The sequence below is a fragment of the Corvus kubaryi genome, unplaced genomic scaffold, assembly GCF_017639235.1.
Source record: "Corvus kubaryi isolate FWS band 111438036 unplaced genomic scaffold, C.kubaryi_AGA036_p1.0 37357, whole genome shotgun sequence".
NCBI classification, from domain to species: Eukaryota; Metazoa; Chordata; class Aves; order Passeriformes; family Corvidae; genus Corvus; species Corvus kubaryi.
The window spans coordinates 4,486,838-4,513,605 of record NW_024581117.1 but is presented as its reverse complement, the minus strand read 5'-3'; the positions used below and the strand labels follow the sequence as shown (position 1 = coordinate 4,513,605).

Genomic DNA, 26,768 nt, shown 5'->3' with positions numbered 1-26,768 from the left:
TAGTGAAAAGGCCTGATCCCTGACTGCTTTGTATCACTAGTGTGATGCTATAATACCATTTTTACAGTGTGTTTCTGGTAATTTTCAGTATTATCTATGCAGAAAATAGATTGCAGATCTCCTCCAAAAGCCCAGTGTTTTTCCTATTTGGCTGTACAGTAAAGCTGGAGTTTTCCCTCCTTTGTTGATATTTTTCCTTAAAAACAGAGAATAATGAAATTACTTAATATTATTTCCATGCATTACTTTAGAGCCCTATGGTCCAAACAAGACCTCACCGTGCAAAGCACTGGGGGCTCTGCAGGTGCACATAATCCTTGCCTGAAGAGCTTTTGGGCTACGGCCTCACTCCTGTAACCTGGAGCTACTTGGTTGTCCTGTGGGCAGGTTACAGACCTGGGGCTTCACACACAGGGTGAAGAACGGGGAAAGGATGCTTGGTTGTCCTGCCTGTATGAGCAGGGAGTCCCAGTGATTAAGTCCTTTGCCCCAGGTTACACAGGAAATATGTGTCTGACCCTGAGGTGGAAGCCAGATCTCCTGTGTGGCACCCTCATCCCCTGACCTATCCGTCCTTGCTCCCCACTGTCATGTTGGCCTCCAGCGCAGAAACTTCTAACCAAGGAATTTTCCATTGAGTTCTGCTGCTGATGAGTTTCTTTCTCACCAATAGGTGGAAACTGACAGCCCGGTTTCTCAGGTGACACAAGGAACGGTTCTGCCATCCCAAATGAGGCAGGAAAAACATCACGCAGAACAAGGAATTTTCCATAAGAAACTGTACCATAGCAACTGAAAAAGACGTTGAAGCACATTACACTTTCTCAGCTTGTTGCAACCTGTGCTTTGATGCAACAGGACATCAGAAAAGTGAAGACCTGGTTTTTTTGTTTTTCTTTTCCTCACTTATTTCTTTGGCCAGGAGAGTGATTGCTTTAACTGGTGCTGCTTGATCATAATGAATTTATTGCAAAACTGTGTAACCTTTCCACATCCGTCTCCAAAGTATGTGCCAGAGCTTATGTTCTGGCATGCATTGTCATGCTATAGCTGGGGAGGGAGAGGGAACTACATCTGCAAACTTCCATAAGAGATCACAAGCTTCTGAAACTGTAGGTTAACTAACCAAATAGGATACAGAAATATTTCCAACAGGCTAGCAGCTGTGCAATATGTGGCATTAAAATAAAGTTGAGTAATTAAGAAGTAGTGATATAGAAGCTAGCAAAAGTTTCTGTCTTTTTTCCTAAACATATCCCAAATATGACTTGTCTAGTGTAACAACAGAAAAAAAAAATCACTCTGCAGAAATAAGTGGCTTGTGTCAGTTTGGATATGGACAAATTCTTTCTGTACTAGGCATAGTATTTATGTAAAATGTTGCCTAAAATCTCTAAGGGAATTCTTTGCAGGATAGATGTTTATCTTCCTGAGCAGCTGCAAAACACTGTTAAGAATGAAGAAACATGAATTAGCAGGACCTAAAGTGCTGAAGTGAGAAAATGGGGATATCTGTTTAGCACTACTGATCAGCTGAGGTCTGGAGACCCCCTTTCTTTTGAACTGGAGCAGTTTAGTCATCTTCCTTTTCTTTCTATTTTTTAGAGTTCATGCTGTACCCTGCCCATATTTTATCTCTCCACTGTGTTCCTTCTCAATAAATTCCACAACGTGGATCATCCTCCTCTCCTGTATACCTGCAGATATGAATTACTGGGTGGAGAACTGCAGCATGTAGCACATTTTCTTTGTGTATACTGTTTTTTCATTCACACTCACAACCCGTCAAATTTCTGAGGTATTTCTGTGGTAAGATATCCCTCATTTCTGTGAGACTGTTTGTTTCAAGTTCCCCTCATTGTCAGTGACAAGTCTGTCACGGATTTGGGAAAGTTATGTCAGAATCCTGCAGAGCTGGACTTGAACTAAAAACGTTGTACTGGAGCAGGATTTGTCACAGCTGTGCTTATCTAGGGCTTCCAGCAAAGTCTATATGTGAAAGCACAGTTCTTTTTGGACAGTAGCAAGGATAATGCAGGTTTTTCAAACTGGTTGCTCCTAGCTACTGTCCTAGCTTTCAACTTGGTAAATTATGGGGAAAAATACCTTTTAAAATACTATTGAGAAGAGATTTTTCCTACTGATGTTGTTCTGATGCTTAGCTAGAATAGCTCTCATTAGGATGCAATTTACCATTTTCCTCAGTTTCCACAACAATTGGCACTTCAAAAGCCTACTTGGCACAATACAAAGGCAGATGATACCAGCAGCTCCTGTTCAGAAATATTTATTTGTTTACATCTATGAAGGTGTGGAAAGAGAGCTACTGCAAGTAGTTTTGAAGTGCTGGTTGGGGTATGTTAATCCCTGAGGGCCTGTTTATTTTTATGGAGGATAGTACATACAATACTGTAAACTAACAACATTCAGACTGGAATAAGCAAAGAATTAGGACACAGCTAGCAGCAGACCTCACGTTTTCCTTTGTTCAAGGCAAGTTGTTTCTTGTTTGTTTGTTTGTTTGTTTTAATGTGTCTTAAATTAGGGGATGCTGTGGGTTTCTTATTTGCTTTCTTCAGCAGTTTCTCTTTGTGACACTTAATCTGGAAGAACTCCACTTGTTTTCCCAGCTCACATTTTGTGAGTGAGGATTACTTTTATGGCATATAAAATAATTCTGAATGCAATGCAAGAGAAACAGTGTTGTTTTAAAATCTTTTTTTTTTCCTGAATGTATTCTTACCAATTTATTTTATTTTTGAGTGCATTATAATACACTTTAAGGAGGCCAGAACCAGTAAAATTACAAGGAAGTATTTATTGCAGCCAAATTCATATCTGAAGAGTTTCCACTCGAGATTTTGAATTTAAGAAAGTGATGGCAGCAAGGCGTTTGTGCCATTGTTTTCAAAATATACCAAATAAGAATCTTGATGAATACATAACTTATGTTTTATAGCTTTGTGACACTATTCAAGTAGAAAATAACTAATATTTTTTTTAAATCCCCACCACTATTGTGAAACAGCTAGGTATCCATTTCTGGCCTCATTTTTGAGGTGGGGAAAACTGTCATAAAGGGATTCACTCAACAGAAGCCTCATAAGAGTTGTTTGCCAAAATGCTGATGACAAATACCTTTTCATCTGTGTGTGTGTGTGTGTGTGTGTGCATATCTAGTCTTCAGAAGTAAACAATGTTGTCTCTCTGTAGTTTCTCTGTAAGAAAAAAACAAATCAGTAATGGTTATTTTTGCAGTTAGAGCCTGTTATATTCTTGGAACATGTGGCTGAATTACCATTCTCTTACTGAAGAAAATGTTACAAGAAGGGAAGAATAAATATGACAAGCAATGTTTAAAGCAATGCACTAGTCTATAAGTTAGTTGAGAGCTGTACGTGGGAAAACACTAGAAAAGCTACTCAACAAATCTTGACACTGGTTTATAAATAATTATGTTAGCTTCTGACCCTTCCTCCTCATTAAAATTCTGAAGGACAGGCTAGAAACACAGACCCCTGGAAATTGCTTGAGAGCCATTTTGTGGATGTTGGACTACCAAAAGGCAAAGTGTCCCTCCAGTGTGACAAGACCTCAGACAAGGCCTTCCTAAAAGCAAGTCTGTACTTGCCCTCCTGCTGGTGGTGGTCTTGCAGGAGGCAGCAGTTAATAAACACTGCCCGTAAAGTGGTCTGTTAAGGTACCCTGGTGACATCTTGGCTTAACAGCACCTCAGTATTTTAGCTAAGTGCGGGCCGGGGACATATCAGCACCCATTTCCTTGGCTGCAACGGTCAGTTCGAGCAGCTTGAGACAAGAATTCAGCATTTTCACTGGCAACAGTAAAAATCATGGCAATTTTTACTATTTCCTTTACTGATAAGCCCATGGGGTACTCTGCCATTACAGTGCAACAAATGTAGCAGCTGTTTGTGTTGGTTACTGCTGCTTAAAATGTTTCCCGAGTAGGTGAGTATGTCGGCAAACCAGTATTTGTTGCTCTGGGAGAGAACTTGAACTTCAGGAGGAAGGGGAGAAAACCCCTACATCTTGCCTTAGTTCTGTGCAGACTGAAGTTGCTGTAAATATCATGGTGTGCAGTAGTTGGAACAAAACAGTTTTGGTTTTCAAGAGCAGTAGTCATATAGATGCTGGGTGAGAAAAGAACTTTTCTGGTTCATGCATTTTTGGTGTCTTGCAGAGACTGCCAGAATTACATTTGCATTAATTTCAGTCTACAACTAGTATTAAAGAAGATTCAGCTGAAAGTACTTTCCAAATGTAAAGAGTGCAGGGGACAAAAAGGATTGTGATTTATGGTGACATCTATTAAGGTTTTACAGAATATCATATGTGTATACTAGCTATCAAGGTAAAATGAACTGGTACTAATTGGTCAAAGCTGCCAACTCAGTCTGGTTATGAGTGTAACAATCTTCTTTAGGTCACATTCATTATACTGACATTGTATGTCAGATCCTGAATAAAGTTCATTCAGCCATTTCTGCCGTTCTTCTTGTTTGCCCTGCTATGTATGTGTGCTGCCATCAGTGAGAGTTCATGTTTCAGCAAAGACTGGGTCTGTGTGCTTTGGGAAATGTATGTCTCGGGTATCTGCCCAGTGGCCAATTCTACAGCAACAGCGTGACTGTGGGAGGGCATCCTTTGATTGAATCTCGCTTGGTGTTTTCCTCATTCTTGGAAACTGACTGGAACAAAATGTTCAAAGCTCTTTCTTTCTCCCTTTCCTCTTCTTTTTTTTTTTTTTTCTCTCTCTCTTTCTGTCTTTCAGTTCCATGCCTCAAAAGGCTGTAACTGGGTTCATTATTGTGTGAAAAATCAGCAGCAAACTTCTATGCATTTTGCTTCATTTGGGCAGCTCCTGTTCCTTAGTGACAGCTGGTTGGCTCAGCACACCGTAATTATCAAGTCAAAACCAAGATGCTTTTAGGTAGTGAACGCATATTGGCAGAGACTGAATTTGCCCTCAACCTTGTCATGGGCCACAGCTTTAAAATAAGATCCATTTGGTGGTGGTTGTTTTGTCACTGTTGGTACTGGAGCTCTGACTGTTACCACACTGGACCCTGTGGGGAGCTCTTGTTATCCTAAAGGAGGACAGGTGCTTGTTTTTCATTAGCTGCTGACATACTGTATACTTAACTTTTGATCAATGTATCTGTGTTTTTTCTCCTTCTCTAAAATAAAATTTTATTGATATGTGGGAGGGGATTTATATGTGTTAGTGAGAATTTACAAAGGCCTTATTTAAACAGAGTCTGGAGGAAATCTTGCAAAGAAACAGACCTGTGGGTTTGTTGTCTGCAGTGGAACCAAGGCACTCTCTGCTGCTACTTTAAATGTGCCTCCATTTGACAGACCGACTATGTGCTGAGTCAGTGACTGGTGCCTGGCTGTCCCTAGCCATGGAGGCATACAGGGCAAGGCATTGCCTATGATCCACTAAAGGACAATTGGCCCTGGGCTGCATATTGTGCAGATCAGTTGCAAGGAGCTGGACATAATGGAGACTTTTGCTCCCTCACCAAATTTGTTTTAGCAAAGATGTAAAATTCCTCCTTATTTGTCTGAAATGTCAAGAAACATAATTTCAGCTGGCAGATAACACAATCCAGAGCTCAAGTGAGTGAAAGGAGATTTCTTATGCTCTTTGCTATGTCTGTTATCTAGGTGTGTCAGTTTTCATGTTACATGAAAATAACATGCAGATCCAAGAGAGAAGAGAAAATGTGTGACTTTTTTTTGCAAGAGGAATGACCTGGGAAAATCCTCCTGTTCCCACTGACAAGTCACAAGTGTTTTCTCACTTTATCATGGGGCAGGCTGGATTTTCTATTAGGACAATTAGAATAGGCAGTCATCTTGCTGCTATTAAAAAACCCCTTAGTATTCTCAAATCTGGCTGGGCTATAGTTTAATGTAGTTTACAGATTATGTCCAAATAGGAGTACCACTGTTTGCTTAAGCAAAGCTCAACGCAAGGAGCATGGTACAGTCTAATTTGCATCCTTCCCTAGGATTTGGGGAGGTTGTCAGACCCTGAAGAATGATAAGTCACCCAAACTATAGAAACCTCATGGCCTTTACACATGAAATAATTTGTTTTGTATAAGCATACACTTTATGATATCAGTCCTTTGGAGGATGCAGGAAAGAAGAATCATGTCAGAAGAGAGGGTGATGTGTGGTCTGCAATAAGGTCTTTTCAAGCTTGAAAAATTAAGCATGTGCTATGTTTGTGTGGAAACATGGAAAGATTTTTTTTTCCAGGGCATTTATAACAAGACAAAAGAAAAGTCATCTTTTCTTTGCAATTGCTGAGGCTTTGATCCTGAAAAATCCCCAGCACGTTCTGTCTTGCCAACCCTTTGTGACTCCATTTGGTTGGCCTAAAAGTGAAATCTTGCAGGTCTTTTTGTTTGAAGGGAGTACAATGTAATAATCTTCTGACTACATTGTGGTTGCTGTAGAGGTATCTGTCACAGCCCAGTGGTAAAGATGAATTTTCTGGGTGTGCCTTGCATACATATGCTGCCAATTACATCATGAGCACTGGAATTCTGAAACAGTAGCAGGGCCAAGGGGAAAATGCCCTATGGGGACATAAGCCTCTGTGTATGGCATGTCCTAACAAAAAGGGTTGGCAGTCTGGCAGTGAAACAAAAGCAGAGCAAGTGCCTCATCATGGAAGAAGGCAGACTGAAGGACAGCAAGTCTGTAAAAGGGAATAGCTGCTTGTCCAGGTTTGTTCACCTTTTATGATGTTTTGGTCTTCTCTCCTGTCACGTGTGTCTCAGGCAGTATAATGCCAACCCCTTCTGTGTCCCCATAGGACAGATGGCAAACTGACATTCTTTCTGTGTCAGTGTGTAGGAAGACTTCTTCTTTTTCGTCTTTCTAATGAGTTTGTTTTTCAGTAAATAATGCAGGGTGGAAAAGATTTTATATTTTGTTTGTTTGCAGTGTCCCGTGTCTTTATGTGTCATTTGTGGGTCCTCCTCAGAGATGGCTAAACTCTTAACTTTTCTTTGTGTTTAAAGGCCACTTATGGCAAAACCCATAGGAAAGAAGGAGGTACGCACAGAATCAGAAGAGCAAATAACCATGTAGGTTATTCAGGCAAAGCCTTAGCTGTTTGCAGTTAAAGAAGCAGGCAGAGACTGAGCCTTGTGATTAGGGGAAGGTTTATTTCAATTGGCTCAAAGACAGCAAAGCATAATATAAAATTGCATAAGATTCCATTTTTTTTCACAGAAGGCCACACAGTGTGTTGCAGCCTGATAGAACTGTAAAAGGAATTGGGAAAAAAAATTAGGAAAAGGGTAAATAATTTGCTCAAAAATGATCTGTAAGACTGGGTTTTGTCACACTCCTAGGACGTTTTCTCTGTGCTAAATTAGCTGTAACATTGCAGACCTACCCATCTAACATGGCTGATCAGATGCTATGCTGTCTTTTAGAAAGATAGCTCATCAAAAGGTAAAGATTGAGTATGTGCTTAACTTTTAAATAAGGGGATAGAATTTCAACTGTGAGCCAAGCCAAGTATATGGTTTATTCCTTCACAAGCTTGAAAGCTCGATTTACTTTTCATATCTCCTTTTGAAAGGCCACCAGTAAAACGCTTCTGTACTCCCTCATGTAGAGCCATAAAATTATTTCCTTTTCCTTTTAAAATGAAAAGCGAAAAAGCAAAGCAGAGAAATGTACATCACAACCAGTGCAATCTGCTTTGAATTTCACCTTCATACCCATTTACACTAAGCTTGAATATGGCTCAGCCTCTGGATGTAAGTTTCTTTCAGGTCCTACTTCTCAGGCTGGCACCCTAGGATGCTTTTCAGACTATGTCTGTTTCTGAAAACAGAAGAGAGTTAATATTTAGAAGACAGTATGTTTATTGGCCCTTCCCCTTCTGCAAGTATCTATTATATGAGATATGCTACACGGTATTCCCCCATCCTTTGCCAAGTACTCCTATTTCTGTAGCACAGAAGATTCCTAAAGATTAGCATAGTGTGAAGGGAAAGGATTTCCAGGTCTGAACTAAGAGGAGGGTGTTCATAATGAGATCATTGTCTCCAGTTAAACATGAAAGACAGACCAGATTTGCCCTCATAAAATAATACTAACAGGTTTTATACAGCAACTCATACACAATAGCCTCTGAGTTGTAAGATGATTAACCTTTTGGAAGAAGTGCGTTGAGATTGGCATTTATAAATTAAGTGTATACATATCTGCAAAGGCAGAGTTTTGTCAAAATTCCAGGGCAGTTTTCTGCTCAAAGCTGATTTACCATACAGTGCTGAAAAGCTTTTAGTAGGCTGGAAGCATCACGGAAAGAGAAATGAAGATGATTAATATATGCTAGTTATTCTGAAAATAGCCAAATTTAGCTTTCAGCTATTCTGGTATATACCAATTGTTTTAGCATGTAAAAGATCAGTTTTAGGTTGCTAGGACTTTAAAGGTCTTGTGCACCTTAGTTTTAATATTCAGGGCAAGTTCATATATGGATAAACTGTTGACTTCATTATTTTTTTTCCATGAAGGGTGAATTTAGTTCATAAGACTCGTGCATTCAAAACAGTGATAGCATTTTTATTAGAATTTCTTCTTACATGATGCTTATTTGAGTATAAGGATCTAATCAAGTATGGCATCATGGCTATCTGTGGCCAAAATGAGAGGATCTTGGCCAGCTAAGCCAAATCAATTGCTGAAAAAAAGAGTCAGGTAAAGTGCCTCACCAGGAGTCAAATATTAACCCCAAAAGACAGTAAACACTTGCATTTCAGACAGAGAAGACCCATGCCTGCTACAGCACAGTGAGTTTACACTGGGTAAGAACTGTGGTGCCCCTGTTGCTCTAGGAAGGTAGGAGAGATCTGGGCACCCTCCAAGGAGGTGCAGCACTGTATTACAAAAGGAAGCCTAATTCTAACCCAGGAAAATAGAAATTCTGGGGTTTAAATATAGATCCTGTGAGGATTTAAATTGTAAACAAAGCAACTGAAAGGTTAAGCTGCAGCAATCACAGATTTATTTGATTTACCAGATGTAGCTCTAGACAAGTAGGAAGTAAGTGCCTGGGAATGAGGCCATTCCTGTGACAGTCACTCATTTGCCTTTCATAAATGCCTCCAGTTCTTCCAGGAAGATCACTTCCTCTTCAACCTGGCCGTTAAATGTCTCCTTAAGGCCCACTTAGGATCTAATGCCTGTGAGAGAGCTGACAAATCACTGATGGCCACCCAAGGATAACTGTTTTGCAGCTCTTGAATTATACTGGGGTTTTTTCTGAAAGACACAAAACAAGACTCATAGTGCTTCAGAAGCTGTACTTGCACAGGTAATGTGACTAGGTCCAAGCGCCTTTCTGGCCTCGTTGTTCGGTGAATCCTCCCTACTCAGTTTTCTGTAGCCTTTACCAGCACGTTTCATTTAGAAGAGAGTACCTGAGGTACTGAGAGGAGACTTTCTGTCAGCTTAATTTACTTGTGTTGAAGAGGTGTAAATTGATTCTCAGCTGTGGACTATTATATATACATATGTATGTATAATAGTGTGTACATATATATATATACACATGCACATTAAGATACGCACACACACACACATATATAAAGTGTGCATATATATCTATGTGTATACATACGTATATGAAAACATTGTTCCCACCTACCAGCTGGGCATGAGCCTTACATGAGCAATTGTTGCTGCTATATGGTAAAAATGAAACAACAATAGCACTACACAAAAATTTATATCGAATAATAAGTAACAAATATTGTATGGGATAAATGCATCAAACAATCAGAAAGGTACAACTGATCTGACCTGTTTCTGCACCCAGGCAAGGCTGACAGGTCAAAAGGTTAAAAAAAAAAGGAAGCCATTGTTGTTGGCTTTTATTGCCACATTAAAGAGTAGATATCTCAATATGCCAAAATTTCTATTCTGGCAACAGCTTGTAGAAACTGTAGACATGCTGCTATTGCTTAATCTGATGGCTATCAGTTTAGATTTGCTGCTTGCTCTTTGTAGTGAATTTGTACCCTTCTGCTATAGGATTCCAGCAGAAACTTCTTTTTTGTGAATGGCAAGCACTGTACAAATTTTATATACTATCTAAACAATCACTTGGCCGTTTACACCTGTTTTTATCTAGCAAGGTCTTAGAAATAGTTCAGTCCACAATTGCAATAGAAAGATTGGAAAAAGGAATGAAGAAATTTGCAAAACGTCTTTCTGTGGCACCTCATGTCACATCACAAGTTGAGTCTTTTCTGTGACTGCCTTTTTCTTATGCATCTGTGAGTATGTTTATAATATCACCTTGCCTGGTCTCTTGGCATCTTGAAGGTCCTCGTTCTCTTCACAGAGTCCTGGCACAACAAATTTCATCAGGACTGTCCCACGTGTATCACTAGCAAAATTTTGAACAGTATCCTCAGAAGCAGACTCAGCAGATGATTTAAGTGGGCATGCAACACAAAAGGATCTTACGGTGTTGGTAGTTCAGTGAGCAGTGATGCCTGTCAGCTGTGGCTTTTATTGTGCATCTGTGAGTCCATGTTTCAGTCTCTCCATTAATCTCCTCACTCTTCTCCTGAGATAGATGGGAACATACTTGAAACCTACAACATTTGTGATATTGTAATTGGGTGAGGTCTTCAAGATGAGACACTCACATGCATACAACATAACTATGTAATTTTTGTGCCCCCTAGGAAATCCAGCCTTAAAAGGACTAGTGTAGTCTATGGATGTGCAGAGATAGGGAGCTGATTTTAGGTTTTTATCACAACCTTGTGGAGAGTGGCTTCCAGTTGGGAAAAAACAACTGGAAACAACTTCTTTTAAAAGGTTGTTAAAAAATGTTCCAGAGAAAATTCATGAAAATGACTGGTGAACTGGAGAAAATATTTTCCTGAGGGGAGGAACTCCTGTCTCTCTGCCTCACCAAGAGCAAGAAGAGTGTTGATTACATGTATTTAATACCAAACCTTAAAAGGCTGCTCAGACTATCAGAGAAAGTCCCTAAACATCAAGGGAGGAAGATGCAAGCCAGACAAGTTAATGATTAAGAGACAAAGGCATGCATTTTTATTAGCAATGAAATGATTACACATGAAAGCAAGTGGATAGTTCAGACTTTCAAATCAAGACTGGCACAGTCTCTTTCTGGAGGCAGTCTTCTGCCACGTACAAGTCATTCAGCTCAATATTATGCTCCATATAGTTTAGAAGGTCCACTTAGATGGTGTAATGGTCATATATGGTGGTAAAATGCTAAGACCTATTATTTGTGACAGAGGGGAAACACTTCCACTCTGTCACATTTTATTTTTTAATTATGGCCAGAAAAAGGTAATAATTTATACTGCTGCATATCCTGCTGTCTGTGGCAGGATTCATTTGTGTCCAGCTCAGGGAGTTCAAAGAGGTAAGGTGATCCTGAGTTGCCTGTTCTGCTGGAACCCGCTCCAGAATGTGGTGTGACCCTTTCTGTTCAGCCTCACCATCAAAGGTAAGGTTACCTGGGGAGTGCAGTCCCATGCCTGCAGATACGTGTTGCATCATTTCCAGTGAGTGAAATACCAACACTTTTGGTGAGATGCTTCTGAGACCCTGAGATGAGAAGAGAAACTTTTTCTGCAGTTGTGCTCCCAGTTGCCCTCTGGTTCCCTGAGGTCAGCCATGGGAGCCCCCTGCTTCTAAGGGTGTGGCTGCGTGGGTGTTGTTTTAACAATGCCTCTTTTCAGCATTTACCCTTCTTTGTTTTGTCTTGCTTCGTATTTTTTATTTCACTTCTCTCTGAAGTGTTTCAACTCAGCTTTTAGCTTAATGGAACATATTTTTTTACAGTAATCAGTCAAGATTTAAAACCAGAGAATATATGCTCTTAAAAGTACAAATGGCAGGTCAAATGCAATCGCCAGTTAGAATCAAAGGAGGAAAATACACAGCTGTCATTTGAATGTTTGTCTACCTTTTCCTGTGAGACAGTGTTACGAGATGGCTTCTTTGTTTATGTCACCTCTTTGGCCAAATTCTGCTTTGCTTCTTCAATGTAAATTCAGGATAATCTCTTGGACTTTAACAGAGATAATTTGCTTTATCCTGATAGTAACTGAAAGCAGATTTTGACCTGGGTTTTCCAGTGTATCTCCTGCTCAACAATCCTCCCACTGAAGATGGTGTCATTATAGCTGGGGCCCTGAGTGTGCTAAACGGATTTTTTCCTTAGCTCATATATCCGTCACATCATATGTGTTTGATTTACTTACATTGTTCTTACATTTAATCTCTGCCCATTTAGTCATACTTACTGTCATTTTTTATTTGTTTAGTAACTCAGTGCAGCTCAAAAAGTTAACAGGAATGGATAGAGTGTAACAAGTTGCAAATACATTCTGTGCAGATCTCTTCTGCGCCTCGCTGCGTTACAGGTTTTACGGTTTGGTTTATGGGATGGATTGTTTATTCAAATGCTTGGTAAGAGTCTTTAACAGCAGCTGCAAGTGTACTACAGAGAAGTATTGAATATGTTTCTTATTTATTTTTACTCTATTGTTTGTGAAGTCCTCCAGGAGCTTCACAAAATACTCCTTTGTACTGCTAGGGCCAACATTAGCAGTATAATGGGCTCAAAATGGAGAAGACCCACACAAAATTCAGACTGCCTTCATCACCGAGTCTTTGGCAGCTGTGGGCAAAACCAAATGAAAAACTGCCTTTGATGCCTTTCCCCTCTGCGAAAGGAAGAGAGGCACCCTCCTGGCAATACTAGTAAGGCAGAGAGAAAGAGAATTCCCCAAGAGGCAGGGTTGGATGGCAAGTTTTTTCGGGGATAGGGGGTAGCACTCATTTATTACCAAGCATTTTTAAAGCTCGGGTGATGAGATGTGCCACACTCCAGAGCTCGGGTGGCATGCCAAGGTAGCAGTCCTTCAGATCTGCTGGTCTGCCTTGTGACCAGTATCAGCAGAGGCAAGGGATGCTGGTTAACTTGTGTCTGTGAGGAAAAGGTGTATTTTGGTTCAGGCCTGTCTTGTGCTGGCTGCATTTTGAGCCTTTCTTGCAAAGCCAGTGCTGAGGAGGAAATGAAAATAAAAAGCAAATTCATGCTGACTGCAGGGGACCTGCTCTGGTAGCTGACCAAATAAAGTATCACCATGACAAAACTTAGTCTTACACTAGACCAGTGTGTGACAAGAGTAAAAAATGTAGGTACCGTGCAGTCTCATTTCATGTGCACCTAATGGGATGTGTGGCCTCTTCTGGAAGACCTGGCATTAGAAAAGGAGGCTGTCAATATTCCCCCCTGCAACCACCAACTGTGGGGAAAGCAGCAAAACGTGGTGAGTCTGGTGGGCTGTGGGGGGAATCCAGCCTTCCCCACTCTATGCACAGGATATGGGGGGCCTGCTTGTACGCTGGCCAGGGGCCTTCTAGCAGGTGCCAGCTGGATCTGGTGGAGATCTGTTCCTCGGGTGTGCTGCCTACCTCGTGACAGCAGATGCCTGATGAATCACTCACTCTCCGAGCCTGCTCCAGCACCAGGTTTCCCTCATGTCCCCACACATGGATATGAAGTGTATTTACATGCAGTGTGCTCAGGTTAGGTTGCTGTAGGCTTAGGGTGTGGGTCTCTTGTACACTGCAGTCCTTTTCCCAAATGCTGGTGATAGGAATAGGGACAGGCTGTGCCATTTCTCTCTGCTGATGTTATCATCAGCACTCCATTTTCCATCCTTTAGTCATGGAGGCAAGGGCTTTTTTGTGTAAGTGGTCACCTGGTTTGGAATAGGCATGTTTGCAAGTATGGAGGCAGGAGTTGGTCTGAATCCGGATAGATCCTAAATTATTGGCAGGGTTCAGTCCTGGTCCCTGCAGTTAAGCAGCCACGGTGAGATTTTCACCCTTGCAGAAGCCAGACTGATGTCTGCGCACTGCTATTTAATTCACTATGTTTAGAATTTAAGTTGGAAATGGGCTTCTTCCAGGCAGGGTTAAATTTCAATGTTTGCAAAGACAGCTAAGTGCACTGAGGTTAAAATCATCAGCAGATGCTGTCTGGATTTTACAGTTTCAGCAACGCAAGCTGTCCACCCTATTGGCAGCTAAACTGTCCTTAGAACTGCTTTATTTAGCTTGAACATTGCAAATTGATAATGTATTCTACAAAATTTAGTACAATAGTTTAAATATTAAAGATTGTTATGGAAGCTTTTGCTGAAATGAGAATGTAAAATAAGTAAAAAAAAAGTTCATCAACTTCAATGTTTGAATCAATTGATTCTGGGCAGCAATTGAACTAAGGTTCTGTCCACTACGTGTACTAAAACCTTTGTCCATCTTTTATTTCTTTTATTTCAGATCAATATTGTAAATCACGTTTGTGAGAACAAAATTTCTTATCTTATTGTAACTGTAGTGTAGCACAAAGTGGGGAAGCAGTGGAACAAGTGGTAAGTAAACCGGAGTGTTATGGCACATTTAGTTCAAAGAGGACGCATTTAGTTTTCTTGGTTTAGGTTAATTTTAAAATTTTGATTTGGACAAGAGAGTTCTGGTATTGTTAAAGGTACAAAAGTAGAAAAGCTGTGACAAAGGTTTGGTTTATTTTCTGATTCACTGTCTTAATATTTTTTAAAAAGTAGCATTGGCTCTTATGTATGCTCTGCAGCAGTCATGTTAACATGATGATAAATGGCCTGTTCCCAGGTGACTCTTAATTCCGTGTCTTCTTATCCAGCAAATGCACTACCCTCCAAATATAAATATATAAACCCAGTCTTTTTGCAGAAAGCAGTGAAAAATGACATGTGGGCCCTTTGATTCCTTCCCTACTTTACAGGGAATCCTATCTCCATGTGGCTGTAAGCGTGGAGTCCGTCCCCTCCTGGAATTGCAGCTCACTTCTGACCTCCCTTTTGTCTTCTTTTCACAGTTGTGCATCACATCAAGCGCCACAATATCGTTCTTAAAAGAGAACTGGGAGAAGGAGCATTTGGGAAAGTCTTTCTGGCAGAATGCTATAACCTGTGTCCTGAGCAGGGCAAGATCTTGGTGGCAGTGAAGGTAAAAGAGTCTAGGGTTACCATTATTAATTCATGGTTGCAACTAATGCTGCTGTGTTTGTAAATGATCATGTTTGCCAATTTCATAATCCAGTGTAACTGTTCTGATACATGTGGAAGAGTTCACAAGGCTAATGGAGTGTTAAGAGAATTTGGTATTTGATCTTGCTGTGGATTATAAAATGAGAACTGAATCTCGTAAGGAGAAGGGAGGAAACAGATTGTGTCACGAGGGGGCAAAATCTTTTATGATCTGTCTGAAGTACAATTAGTGAAAAATAATGTCTAGGTCATTAAAAATGCATGTGATACATATGTGTGTCTAAAAAATTAATCTGTTACTTGCTAAGTGAATAGGTTATGTTTATAATTGCTAGACAAAGAACACCTTTCTGTTTCAGGACTGTGCCATTCTTTTAGTCAGCAACTGAAATCCTCTGTGTGTAGTTGTCACTAATATAGCTTGGAGACCAAGCCTTCTTCGCTGCATGGAGCCATTTTTGTCCTCCAGAATTCAAGAGCTGAGGTTAGCTGTTGACCTTAGCCATGGATCTAGCTAGAAAATAGTATTGGTGAAACTACACTCTCAGAGTTTGCAAAGTTTCCCTGGGAACAATCTCTTATCTCCATCTGTAGTGTTCTGCCAAAAACTAAACAAGGTGTCCAGCATTTGAAATATCTCATTAAGTGCAGGGAGAATAGATGTTTAGAATTTGGGCTGTGCCTAGTGACCAGAAAATAATTTTATCTGACAGGTCACAATTAGGCAACCGTGTGTACATTTTGAATGAAACCATACAGTAAAAGAAATCAAGTAGATCATCTTTTTGAATTTGGTAACAAAAAATAGAGTCTTGAATCTGACAGTGGAAGAACACAAAAGGAGGATAGACTTGTAGAGTGCTCCATCAAAAATAGCAGGTTTTTGGGTTTGCCAAGGTTCTAAGCTTTTTGATACTTCGGAGTAGTTCAGTCATGTTGACTGGTGAGAAGAAAATTAAGCCCTGAAGGGATATAGCATAGACAGGAGAAACCAAGAGATAGGAGATGACAAAACTAGATCTGAATGATTTTTCTGTTGTATTTTGTTGAAGCTATAATGGAAATTTCCTTTCCTCTATCACTTCAGGGAACTGCTTGATAGCAAAATAAAAGTATTTCCATTCATTTGTTCCTTTTGAAAGTCCTGACCAAATGGAGCCTAGCACTTCTGCTGTTAAATGCTGCACTGCACTTTCTCAGTGTAAATCAAATGGAAGAGCATTCAGCCTTTAAAGGTACATATGTCTCCATAGATTTAGATGACAAATCTATCCATTTTCTGGGCAGGTTGTTATACTATTTTTCCTCTCTTTATAGTGTCCTTAATAAGAATCTTGCAGGCAGCTGAGACCAGGTTATGCCCATTTTATGTTTCTGTCATTGTCTCTTAAAGATGTGACTCTGGCTGTTATCACAGAGCAAATTTTTTGGTGAACTGAGCCACTGGATTGATCTTCATATAACTGAGGGTTTAATTGCCTGATGCTTGTCTCTTTCACTGTGGTTACCAACCACAGATAACAGGTATCCTTCAGTCACGCTGGAGGTCAAGGGATTGGGCCTCCACTGGAGTGCAGAGAGCTATCCTGCACTCCAGTGCAGGACTGCGTCTGGACTCCATCCCTGAGCACAGGATTTGGCAGTTTTAGCCGTAGAGGAGCAGACCTGGGTGCCAGCAGCAATGAGCAGCTCCTCCTGACACACAAGGGCTTTAGAGCACTTCAGCTCCATGGGCAAAACTGGAGCACACCCATCACTATCGAATAGATTTGGTGAGCCCAGTGGAAATAGGTACTTGCTGAAGAGTAAGCTGATGCCAGGGAGATTTCAGCAGCCAGGAGGCACAGCCTCACCTGCTGTCCCATTCCACTATAAAAGGGGAAGCCGGGAAGGATTCTTTTGATAGATTTTTCTGACGAAAAATCAAGCACTAACATGGCTATATTATATCTGAAAACCGTTTATTGAAATAATAAAAAAAAAAAAATCCACCAAATCAAACAACAACAAAAAAGAAACCTAAGTGTACTTATTAAAAAAAAAAAAAAAAGGCGGGGGGTGGGGGGACGGGAAGAACAGGAAAAAGGAGCAGAAAGAGAGAGAAGAAAGAGAAGGGGGAAAGAAACAGAAGGCAGGGGACAGCGTTACCACAGAACCCCGGCTATTTGTGACAGCATCGATTAGGCACAGGGAGCGTGAGTGTTGAGAACTGCGGAGCGTTTGTGTAGCTGCAGCGGCAGGTTGGCCGCGTTTTTTGAAGAGCAGCAGGCTGCGTGTCCCTGCTGTCGGCGGGGAGCAGGCTGCCGTGGTTACAGGCGCGCTCCCGGAGCAGCTGCGGTCTCCCAGCGTCGGGGCGCGGTGGCTGCGGGCGGCGGCGGCTGCAGGCTGGGTGCCGCGGGGTTGTGCTCCGGGCTCGCTGCCGCGGGCACCACGGGGAACACGGCGGGAGCGGCGGCCACGGCGAGATGCAGGCCGCGGCGGCTGCAGGTTGGGTGCGGGCAGCGGCTGGAAACTGGGTGCGGGTGGCAGCTGAGGGTACGAGATCCTCATGGCGCCAAGCTAGTTCCCGGAATGGGCACAGCAGGGCAAAGCAGGCGCAGGCACAGGCAGGGAGACAGGACCACAGGGGAGAGGGCGCGAAGGCAGGAGCAGAAGGGGCCAAGCTGACCCTCCAAGCGACCCAAAGCAAAAAGACAAGCCAGACCTCGTGGTGCTGCGGCTAGCCGCTTTTACGTGCCCTCAAACTCCTGCCCAGTTTGGCTTCGCGGGCCCGTCTTTGGCCGGCATTTTTCGCGGGCATCCGGGTACTTGCCTTCCCCGGCTAGCGTGTGTGTGGCGGCGGAGTGGGGAGCTGCTCGCAGTCTAATCTCTGCCCTGAGTGCCGGGTGAATCTTCTCTGGGCACAGGGCAACACAGTTTTTTATAAGAATTTTCTTCACCTCATTTGTGACATATGTTGAGGCATACGTGTTGGTCCCTCTCACCTGCACAATGTGGGTCAGGTTGGCTAGTGGTTTCTGTCGGCTCCCTGTGCCTTCCAGTTGCTGGAAAACTGTATGGCTCAGGCCTGGCCCTGAGCATCCATCCTTCTAACTCGACATGTCCCCTTCTTTTCAGCCAGCTGGTATCCAGAATGCTGACATTGCTTCAGCAAATTATTTAGGAGCTAAGAGGTCCTGAAAAATCTGGAAAGATAAAAAAGATCAGGCTTAGCATAAAATACCAAAGAGCTTGAGCTTTTGCTCCTTTAAAGAGGAGAAAGGCAATTTGTTTAAATTGGTTTTGATTAGTGTGGGCTTTTGGGGGCAACACAGGAAATACTTTCCATAGGACAAAACCTGAGCCTGGGCATTGTACTAGCATTGCCCCATAGCACATCATGTCAGCACACCATTTGCTGCAGGCACTTTTAGAGAACAAAGGATGGAGGAAGGAAAAATTACTCGTTTTTTGAGGGCCCATTTTGCTGTGTTTGTTCAAGCCTGGCTCAGTACTGCCTCCTCATAGGATTGGATCCCCAGGCATAGTCTCACAGTAGCTTAGCCTGTCCAGAGAGGGAGGTGAGGCTGACAAGGCACAGGTTAGCAGCTGCCTTTGGCTCCCCTGGGAGGTTTTGCTCAGCTAGCAGACCTGCTGTGTGTGTGAGATCAAGAATATTTCCATGGCACCTGCACAGGAAAACCAAAGGTTTCCCATTGTTCAGATCTTCAGTTCTGAGAAGTCTCAAAATGACCCTTTCATTTTTTGAGGAGAGGTACCAGTCAGCTCTCTTATATTGATGGGAAGCCATAGCAATGATTTTGCAGGTGAAGGCTGAAACAATAGAGAGGAGTGGTAGTAGTCATGTAGCTGTCTTGAGGGTTTGGCTACCAAGTCCTGCTGATATTGGCGACAGCCCCATCCTCCTGCTGTTGCTCTGACTTGCCCATGAAGGCAGCTGTGTGGTGCCAGGGTGGCAGTTCACACTCGCTGCAGAGCACAGGCCAGTACAAGACCACACAGAGTGCAGATACCTGGATAGGGACTCTGTGGAGGAGAGTAATTGTGGGGTGGTAGTCCCACTGTTACAAGGATGAACTTGGCAGATGTGGAGCTCCTATAAGAGCCAGGGGCCCCTCTGTTTCCCAAGGAAGCTTGTCCCTCCTCTTTAACTGTGGGCCTGAGTGGCTGGAAAGCACATGTGATTGAATCTCAGATCCTGCTTGGGAAAACCTCCTGTCATGCTTTGTATGCAGAGCTTTGGCATACTTGTCAGTAATGATAATAATAATTAATATGTCTTTCCTCTCTTTGTGCTCTTAGGGTTTTATTTTGGTTTTTTTCTTCTTTTCCTTGCACTGAGAACAAGCTAAATGCATTAGTCAATGTCATTTCTATGTAAATTCTGCATACTTACTAATTTTTTCACCTTCCAGTCTCCTCCTTGCCTGACTGTGCCAGCTCTCTCTCATGCATTGTATCTATTTTGTGCACTACATGAAATAATGAAGAGGAGATTTTGCAATGGTGGGTGACAGAAATTCTAGTCACCCCATCGTAGTAGAAACCCTGCCTGAGTTTCACCTAGTTTTAGACTTTCCTGCATTTTGCTGTTTGACACAAAATGTGGAATTGCCATGGCAACTGCTCTGTCATATGATAATTTTGCTGTTTCTGTGAGATAAAAAGCGTCTTCTCAAATATACAATATGCCATCCTCACAGGACAGAGCTGTCAGCATTTTTACTGTCTTTCCAGGGAAAGAGCCTGCTGGAAAGAGGATCAGCCTCTACTTCTCTCTGTCGGTTTTTTCCCAGATTGCTATTATTTAAAAATGCGTTTTATATGAAATGTTTTTTTAATTCTGTTGTTGAGAAGAATTACAGTCCAATCACTCCATATATGAAACCAACAGAGGAAACTCAAATGACAACAGAATTACCAGCGATTTCAGTATATATAGTATGCGCTGGACTGTGGGTTGGTGCCTGTATCATGTTAAAGCATCATCCCAGAGCCTGGAAGTATTGGAAAACACTTCAATTCCAGTCCTCACTCAGTTAAGATGTGATTGTATGTGGACCATAGTGGGTAGCAAATTTGATATCTGTGGTACATCTGTGTATACTAACATGTCGTGGCTAGCGAGGCCTTGATGATGCAGTATCCTTGTTGCATCATTATTGGTAAAGCTTTTGGAAAAAGGATTCTGGGCCTGAAGGCATGTTAAGATTCATAAATACATTCCTCAGGGAATGGACATCTAAGGCATGAGTGATTTCTTTTGCCTCTAGGATCCACAGAGCCCGAAATCCACAGGGAAGAGCCCCTGAACTTGGAAGATAGCAATCCATTCTGCTCTACTCCTTGTCCCCCCATCTGAATTTTATTATGGTAGCTGTTCATTTTTCAAGACCCAGGATTGCGATATCACAAGTAAAGCATGTGGTTTTTTCCAACAGTCATCTTCTAGGCTCTTCTTCACACATGCATACATATAATACTAGAAAAGTGGACAGAATTGTCCCTGTTGGAGAAAAAGCTTGAACAAACCATGACTACTGCAGCTAAAAACTCAGTTTGTGTGCAGAATGATTGGACAGTATCAACTTTTTCTGTTTCTGTTCTGATTAGTGTGGTTGGTCCCATGCTCTGTATATTAATTCAAGATAGAAAATAAAGTGTCTAGATGGCCAGGAAAAAGGCATCCTTAGTTAAAACATTGCCACTACTTTTGTGTCTTATCTTCCATTGTATTAAACCTAGGTATTGTTAAAATCCAGAGGCACAGAGCCCAGACAGCAGTTTCAGTGAAGAATAAATTGTGAATGTTGGTAACTTGCCATCTTTCTCTTGTGGTTTTAAAAATACTGTTTGAATTAGCATAGTGCAACCATTGTACCTATTGAATATAGAGTCTATTAGTGGTTTATTGTCAATTATAATTATTCCTCACTTAATTGCTGTCAGAACTCGCTTTTTTTTTTTGTGCATGAAAGTGTTTTCTTGCTCACGAAATGTAGTTGGTAAGGAGAATTCCAAAACTGCCTATGCGTGACAATTAAATTAGTATTATTTCATTTTACAACATTTAAGCCTCCTATTTGATCCAGTGTTGATATATTTCCTTCAAAATTAGAATATGCAAGCTGTATAAATAAAAGGGGATGAGAAAAGCTGACATCCCAGAATTCCTCTCTGCATCTGCTTTCCTCCCTGTCTATCACTTTAGGATTTGTCCTCCAGTTACTTATACATATGCCTAGTCTTAGTCATGTAAGTAGATTTCCACAATTTCAATGGAGTTTCTGGCTGAAGTCTCGGATTATAAATTCTGGTCCAGAGACATACTCTAATGTAAATCTACCTAATGTATAGCACACCACAGGGGCTAACATCAGCAATACATTAAAGAATGCACCCACATACAACCACATATTTTAAACAAGCAGTTTTATTTTAAAGAACTAACAAGAAAGGTAAATATGAACAGGATACTAGGGGTTGCTTGAGTTAAATGCTAAGGGATACAAACCAGCTGTGTAATAGTATATTTTTTGGATGAGATCAGTTTATTTGTTCTGTGTTTGGAAAAAACTTGTCACAACAAGAGCATGAGTATTCATACATTGTCTTACAACACAAGTGTTTGTTTGGGATAACATGTGGCAGGAGAATGAAAATTGTATTGCCATTTTTTAATTGCACTTCAGGATCACATCTGCATTTCTAAAAGAGTTACTAAAAAAGTACTTCCTCCATCCTCTGTGCTGTACTGTGTCCTTATCTCACCCTTACAGGGCTGTCCCACATGTTCCCTACCTTCTGTGAACATCTGTCCTTACGTTTTCATTTTCTCCACCAGACGCTGAAGGATGCCAGTGACAATGCCCGCAAGGACTTCCACCGTGAGGCAGAACTGCTAACTAACCTGCAGCATGAGCACATTGTCAAATTCTATGGTGTCTGTGTTGAGGGTGATCCGCTCATCATGGTCTTTGAGTATATGAAACATGGAGATCTTAACAAATTCCTCAGGTAAATCCATGAACATGCATTGTGCTTCTGAGCCAAAATGGTCAGTGAAGGTAGGTGTTACTGGTATTTAATGTCAAATTAACAACTACCACTGGAAAATGCTGACACCTAGGAAAACAAATTGTGTGACTCTCGTCTTTTGTACTGGGATGTGGGGCTCTGTTTCTCTGCCTTTTTGGAAGCACCATTAAATCAAGCTTTGTACCAAACAAATGGGAACCGAAGAAATGTTGTTTCCAATATATTTCAGTGTATTCTGATGTTTGGTTATAAATCCTACAGTAGGCATCATTTTCTTACAGGCTTTCTGGTAGCACGTAGGTGGCAAAGAGCTTCTGAAGTCTAACCCCTTTTCTCTTCCCTCCTCTCAGTGTTTTGGAAAGACTGCCTTAAATCTGCAGCAAGAAAACCATGAGCCATGGAAACTTCTGTGAATTGGAAAATGCTATATTTTGGGGTCCAGATTAGGGCTTTTTTTTCATAAAGCTGTTCAGAAATGTGCATAGGAAATTGAAATTTGGCAATAAAGCAGTTATAAATAAATATATGATACCTAAGCTTCACAACTAGGTAACCCATGATGCAGGAAGTTATGAACAGAGGCCTCATGTATGCCGTTTCTACTAGCCTGGACTTGTTGACATAAAAATAAACAGTTAAGAGATAGCATTTGCTCCTATGTTAAAAATGTAAGAGACTGTTCTTTCAATGTCTAGTGTGTAATTTTATCAATAGCTATCACAAAGGTATTTGAACATACGGAGGTCTTTCCTGCTGAGGATAGCTAGGGGTACCACCATTTTGGAAAGATACCTCTAGCAAAGCTGTAAAACAATCAAAACTGATGTCCCATTAAATGGGTTCATATTTTCTGTATAACTGAAATTACTATGATTGCTAATGCCACTATTTATGCATTTTTTGATAGCATATGTGAAATGAGTTTGTTGTCCTTCTACTGTCTGTTGGAAAAATAGCCACACCGTAAAAACAAATGGCATCAACTAGCATCCTCCCTTATCGGCAGGGCTGACAGGTTTGACAGAGAAACTGGGATCTGAACTGGAGATGCAGAGCAAACACTACTACTTTTCTCAGGCTGATTATCTCTCTGGCAAAGGATTTATGTATATTTAAGAATTCAGGGCATTTACATTTGCCTGCTTGGTCTTCTGCTGTGAATCAGGAGAAAACTGCAGTTTCCCTAGATGCCATCCTAGGACATTTTCAGAACACTGAATTTCCATTAGAAGAAGCGAGATTCTCAGCTGATGAGAAATAATTCCTTATTCCATAAGAAGTACTTATGCCTTGATTCTTTTTGATTGGCCTTTTCTTACCTTGTAACTCTGATTTTGAATTATTGTACAGAAAAGTAGTTCAGCAGACTGTGTATTTCCTACTTTAGGCCTTCACTTTTAAAAAAATTATTAATCAGCCCTTGTCTTTAGAACATAAAATGATTATGCTGGGACAAGCTTTTAAACCTAAGCTCCAATTTGTCATTCCTCTCACATTTTCTGCAGCTTGTGCTGCAGACCAGAGGTTCAGAGCAAAGTGGGCTGTTCCGTATTTCTTACCCTGCAGCGCCACCAAAGGCTGTTGGGGAAAAATTGATCTGAAAATTTAACCCAAATGAGCCTGGCTGCCTGCATGCAGCCAAAGGGTGTTCAGATCTAGGACTGAAGCCTCAAACTCATGCCTGCCCAGTGCTTTGTGGACTAGTGGATGATGTGGCTGCAGAGAGTATCTGTCAATGTTCCTGGCTGTTGCAGACACTGAAGATCACCTCATTTATGGCCAGCACCAAGAGGACAAGCAAGCTGGATGGAATGTCAGGAATAACCTACAAATTCCATTAGATACAGACCACATCCTCAGGGAGGCTAGCAAAAAGTTCTCTAATTTAGTGGCTCAGATGTTCATGTCTGAGAACACTTACTAAAAAAAATCCATGCAGAATAAAGGTACAGTATTTTTCAATAGGAATTTGCTTGTGAGTTTCAGTTGGAGATTTCATATTCTCCCATTTATTTCCCCTCATCAACCTAGACAGATGAATGGCTGCCTGTACATACCCTGTGGCAGAGAGCTGCTTTGCCTGGTACCAGATGCAGTCCCATCAATGCTACACACCCTCCTTCGTTTCTCGCGTCTGTCACTTTGCTCATGAAATTCTTCCCTTGGGGCAATTTTAATATCATATTTCTAATTGGTAGTGTCAGATTTGATCTCACAGATTTTGATTAATTTGCAACTCTTTTCCAAACTCCTGTGCCCTTACCCTAGAGACAAATTACGGCCTCACCTCTGTTGAGAAGGGGAGAGGTGGTCTCTTCTGAAAGAATGGTTTTCAGGAGTGGAGTTAAAAAAGGCTCCTGAAAACACAGAAAAATAGAATGGATGGGAAAGGATATTCAGAACATTATAAGCTGTATCAAATGAGGAGTGATTGCCAGATGACCTCATTGATTGGATAAGGATTACGTAGTAATTCTTTCTGTAAAACATTGTTCATATGAATGTTTATATCTGTATTTTCAAGATACTAGGATGTACATACATACCAGAGCTCATGTAGTTAAGACGGGTGAAGCACATGTGTCCCAGTACTTCACTGTGTTTTCCTAATGCAAAATATCTCTGGTTTTGCTGAAGTGCATACAAGTATTCTCATTAATCAGTTGATTGTTGTTTCTTAGGGACTTGCTAGCTATTGAAAACCACATATTTCTGAAGCTGTTTTGTTTTTCCAAATAGTTTTTTTTTTTTTTATTCTGTTCCTATTGTCAAGAATTCTAGTCGCAGGCAGGATTCACCCTTGGTGATGAAATAAGCAAAAATCCTTTCCTGCTGAGCATTTGGGTAGGAAAGTAGAAGTATAAATTTAAAATTGCTGCCCTTGTTTCTCAGATGGAGAAGAAAGTTAGTTCTTTCTTGTTTAAGAAAAGATGGAAGGGTCAATGGCCTATATCCCTGCAGAAATCAAGGAGTGCCAGTCACAGGAAAAGTGATGCTATGCATGCCACTTCATTGCCTTTCCCTCAATTGTTTTTCATTCTTACAGAGTGATAAGATTTCCCCTTGGTTCCCAAACAGGTTTGTTTGTCAGCCTTTCTCCAGAAAAGATTACTAGAATGGAACAGGAGAAAGGTGGTGTTTTCTGATGGGTGGTGTTGTGAACACATATGCCTTATTTCCTTGAGTAATATGTATCCTGTTTGTAATGCTCTTCACACCACTTATCTTTCACACAATGAAGAAAAACAGTAAATGAAAAAAGCTAAGATACAAATTTTTACCTATTTCACCAAGGAATTTATAGCCCTTTTGATGGAGTTGTGTGGGCTGAGGCTCACTAATGCCTTTCACCTCTCTATCTTACAGTGGCCGATCAGTTTATCAGCTTGTGTTTTGGTGCAGGGCACACGGACCAGATGCAGGACTGATGGCAGAAGGCAACCGTCCAGCTGAGCTGACCCAGTCCCAGATGCTTCACATTGCCCAGCAGATTGCTTCTGGGATGGTTTACCTGGCATCACAGCACTTCGTGCATCGGGATCTTGCTACCAGGAATTGTCTGGTTGGTGAAAACCTACTGGTGAAGATTGGGGATTTTGGGATGTCTAGAGATGTGTACAGCACGGACTACTATCGGGTAAGTGAACTGCTGTAATAAGTAATAAGCTAGGTCTTGTTCAGTCTTCTTACCACACTGGTGTGACTGATTCTGCTTTTATGCATAACCATCTGTCTGTCAGGTAATTTAGAGCCCAGCATATGGAGAACCTGGTTCTGAGTTAAAAGGTTTTGGTAAATTTGGAGAGTTAATCTGAGTAGATTTTCATGTTTTGTTGTTTATATGTGTTGGTTTTAGATTCTACATCACAGAAAGGTCTTTTTCTCTGGGCAAAAAATTTTGCATGTTTTCTTGGCTTTAGTGAAGAAGAAGCAGCAGATGAAAAGGAAGAGCGGGTAATCAAATTTGGCCCAACACTTCGAAGCTATTAAAATACGTTCTTAAATACTGCTAAGAAAAATGGAAATGGTAACTTTGGGGAGTAGTTGTATAATGCTTCAGTTAACTAGAGGAAATGTAAGTACTGGGCAGCAGCAGTGACCAGTTATTTTACTCAAGAAGAGACTAGGTGAGAAGTTGTTATATACTGAGCACCTGAAAGCTTTTCCTGCCCTTAGGGCTTTAGTCCTACTTCTTAATGTTGAAGAGTTGTTTTGCAGAGGGTAAGAGTAACATGTTGCTCTTTTTCATTCTGACTGTTTTCCCTGAGCTTGGTTGCCATAAAGTGATATCTGAATTTTGCAAAGACCTTCTAATATTGCTGGGATAAACAAACTCTGAAGATTAATCACTGTTGTTGACATATTTGTGCTATGTGGTAAGTCACGTAGTTGACACCATTTCCTGTTTGCTATCACATTTGTAATTTCATGATTGGAACTGAACCTGTCAGGTGTTTCTGGCTTGGGGAAGGCAATCCATGGCCAAGCTGATAATTTACAAACCCTAGAGTTTATCCTGTGAAATAAACTCATCATCTTTAAGCACATGTTTTGTATCTGCCTCTGACATGACTT

General features: G+C 41.2%; 1 protein-coding gene across 3 annotated transcripts in view; it reads left to right on the top strand.

The window, feature by feature from the left end:
* The window catches only part of NTRK2 (neurotrophic receptor tyrosine kinase 2), a 200,602-nt gene that overhangs the window by 132,006 nt on the left and 41,828 nt on the right, over positions 1-26,768 (top strand). For 2 of the 3 annotated variants that reach the window (XM_042033716.1, XM_042033709.1), the window contains 3 exons: positions 14,984-15,114; positions 22,000-22,172; positions 25,596-25,830. In XM_042033716.1, the coding sequence (XP_041889650.1) occupies positions 14,984-15,114; positions 22,000-22,172; positions 25,596-25,830 (539 nt within the window). Of the gene's footprint in view, positions 1-673; positions 4,502-14,983; positions 15,115-21,999; positions 22,173-25,595; positions 25,831-26,768 lie in introns of those variants that run through there. The other variant, XM_042033711.1, reaches the window with a different exon arrangement.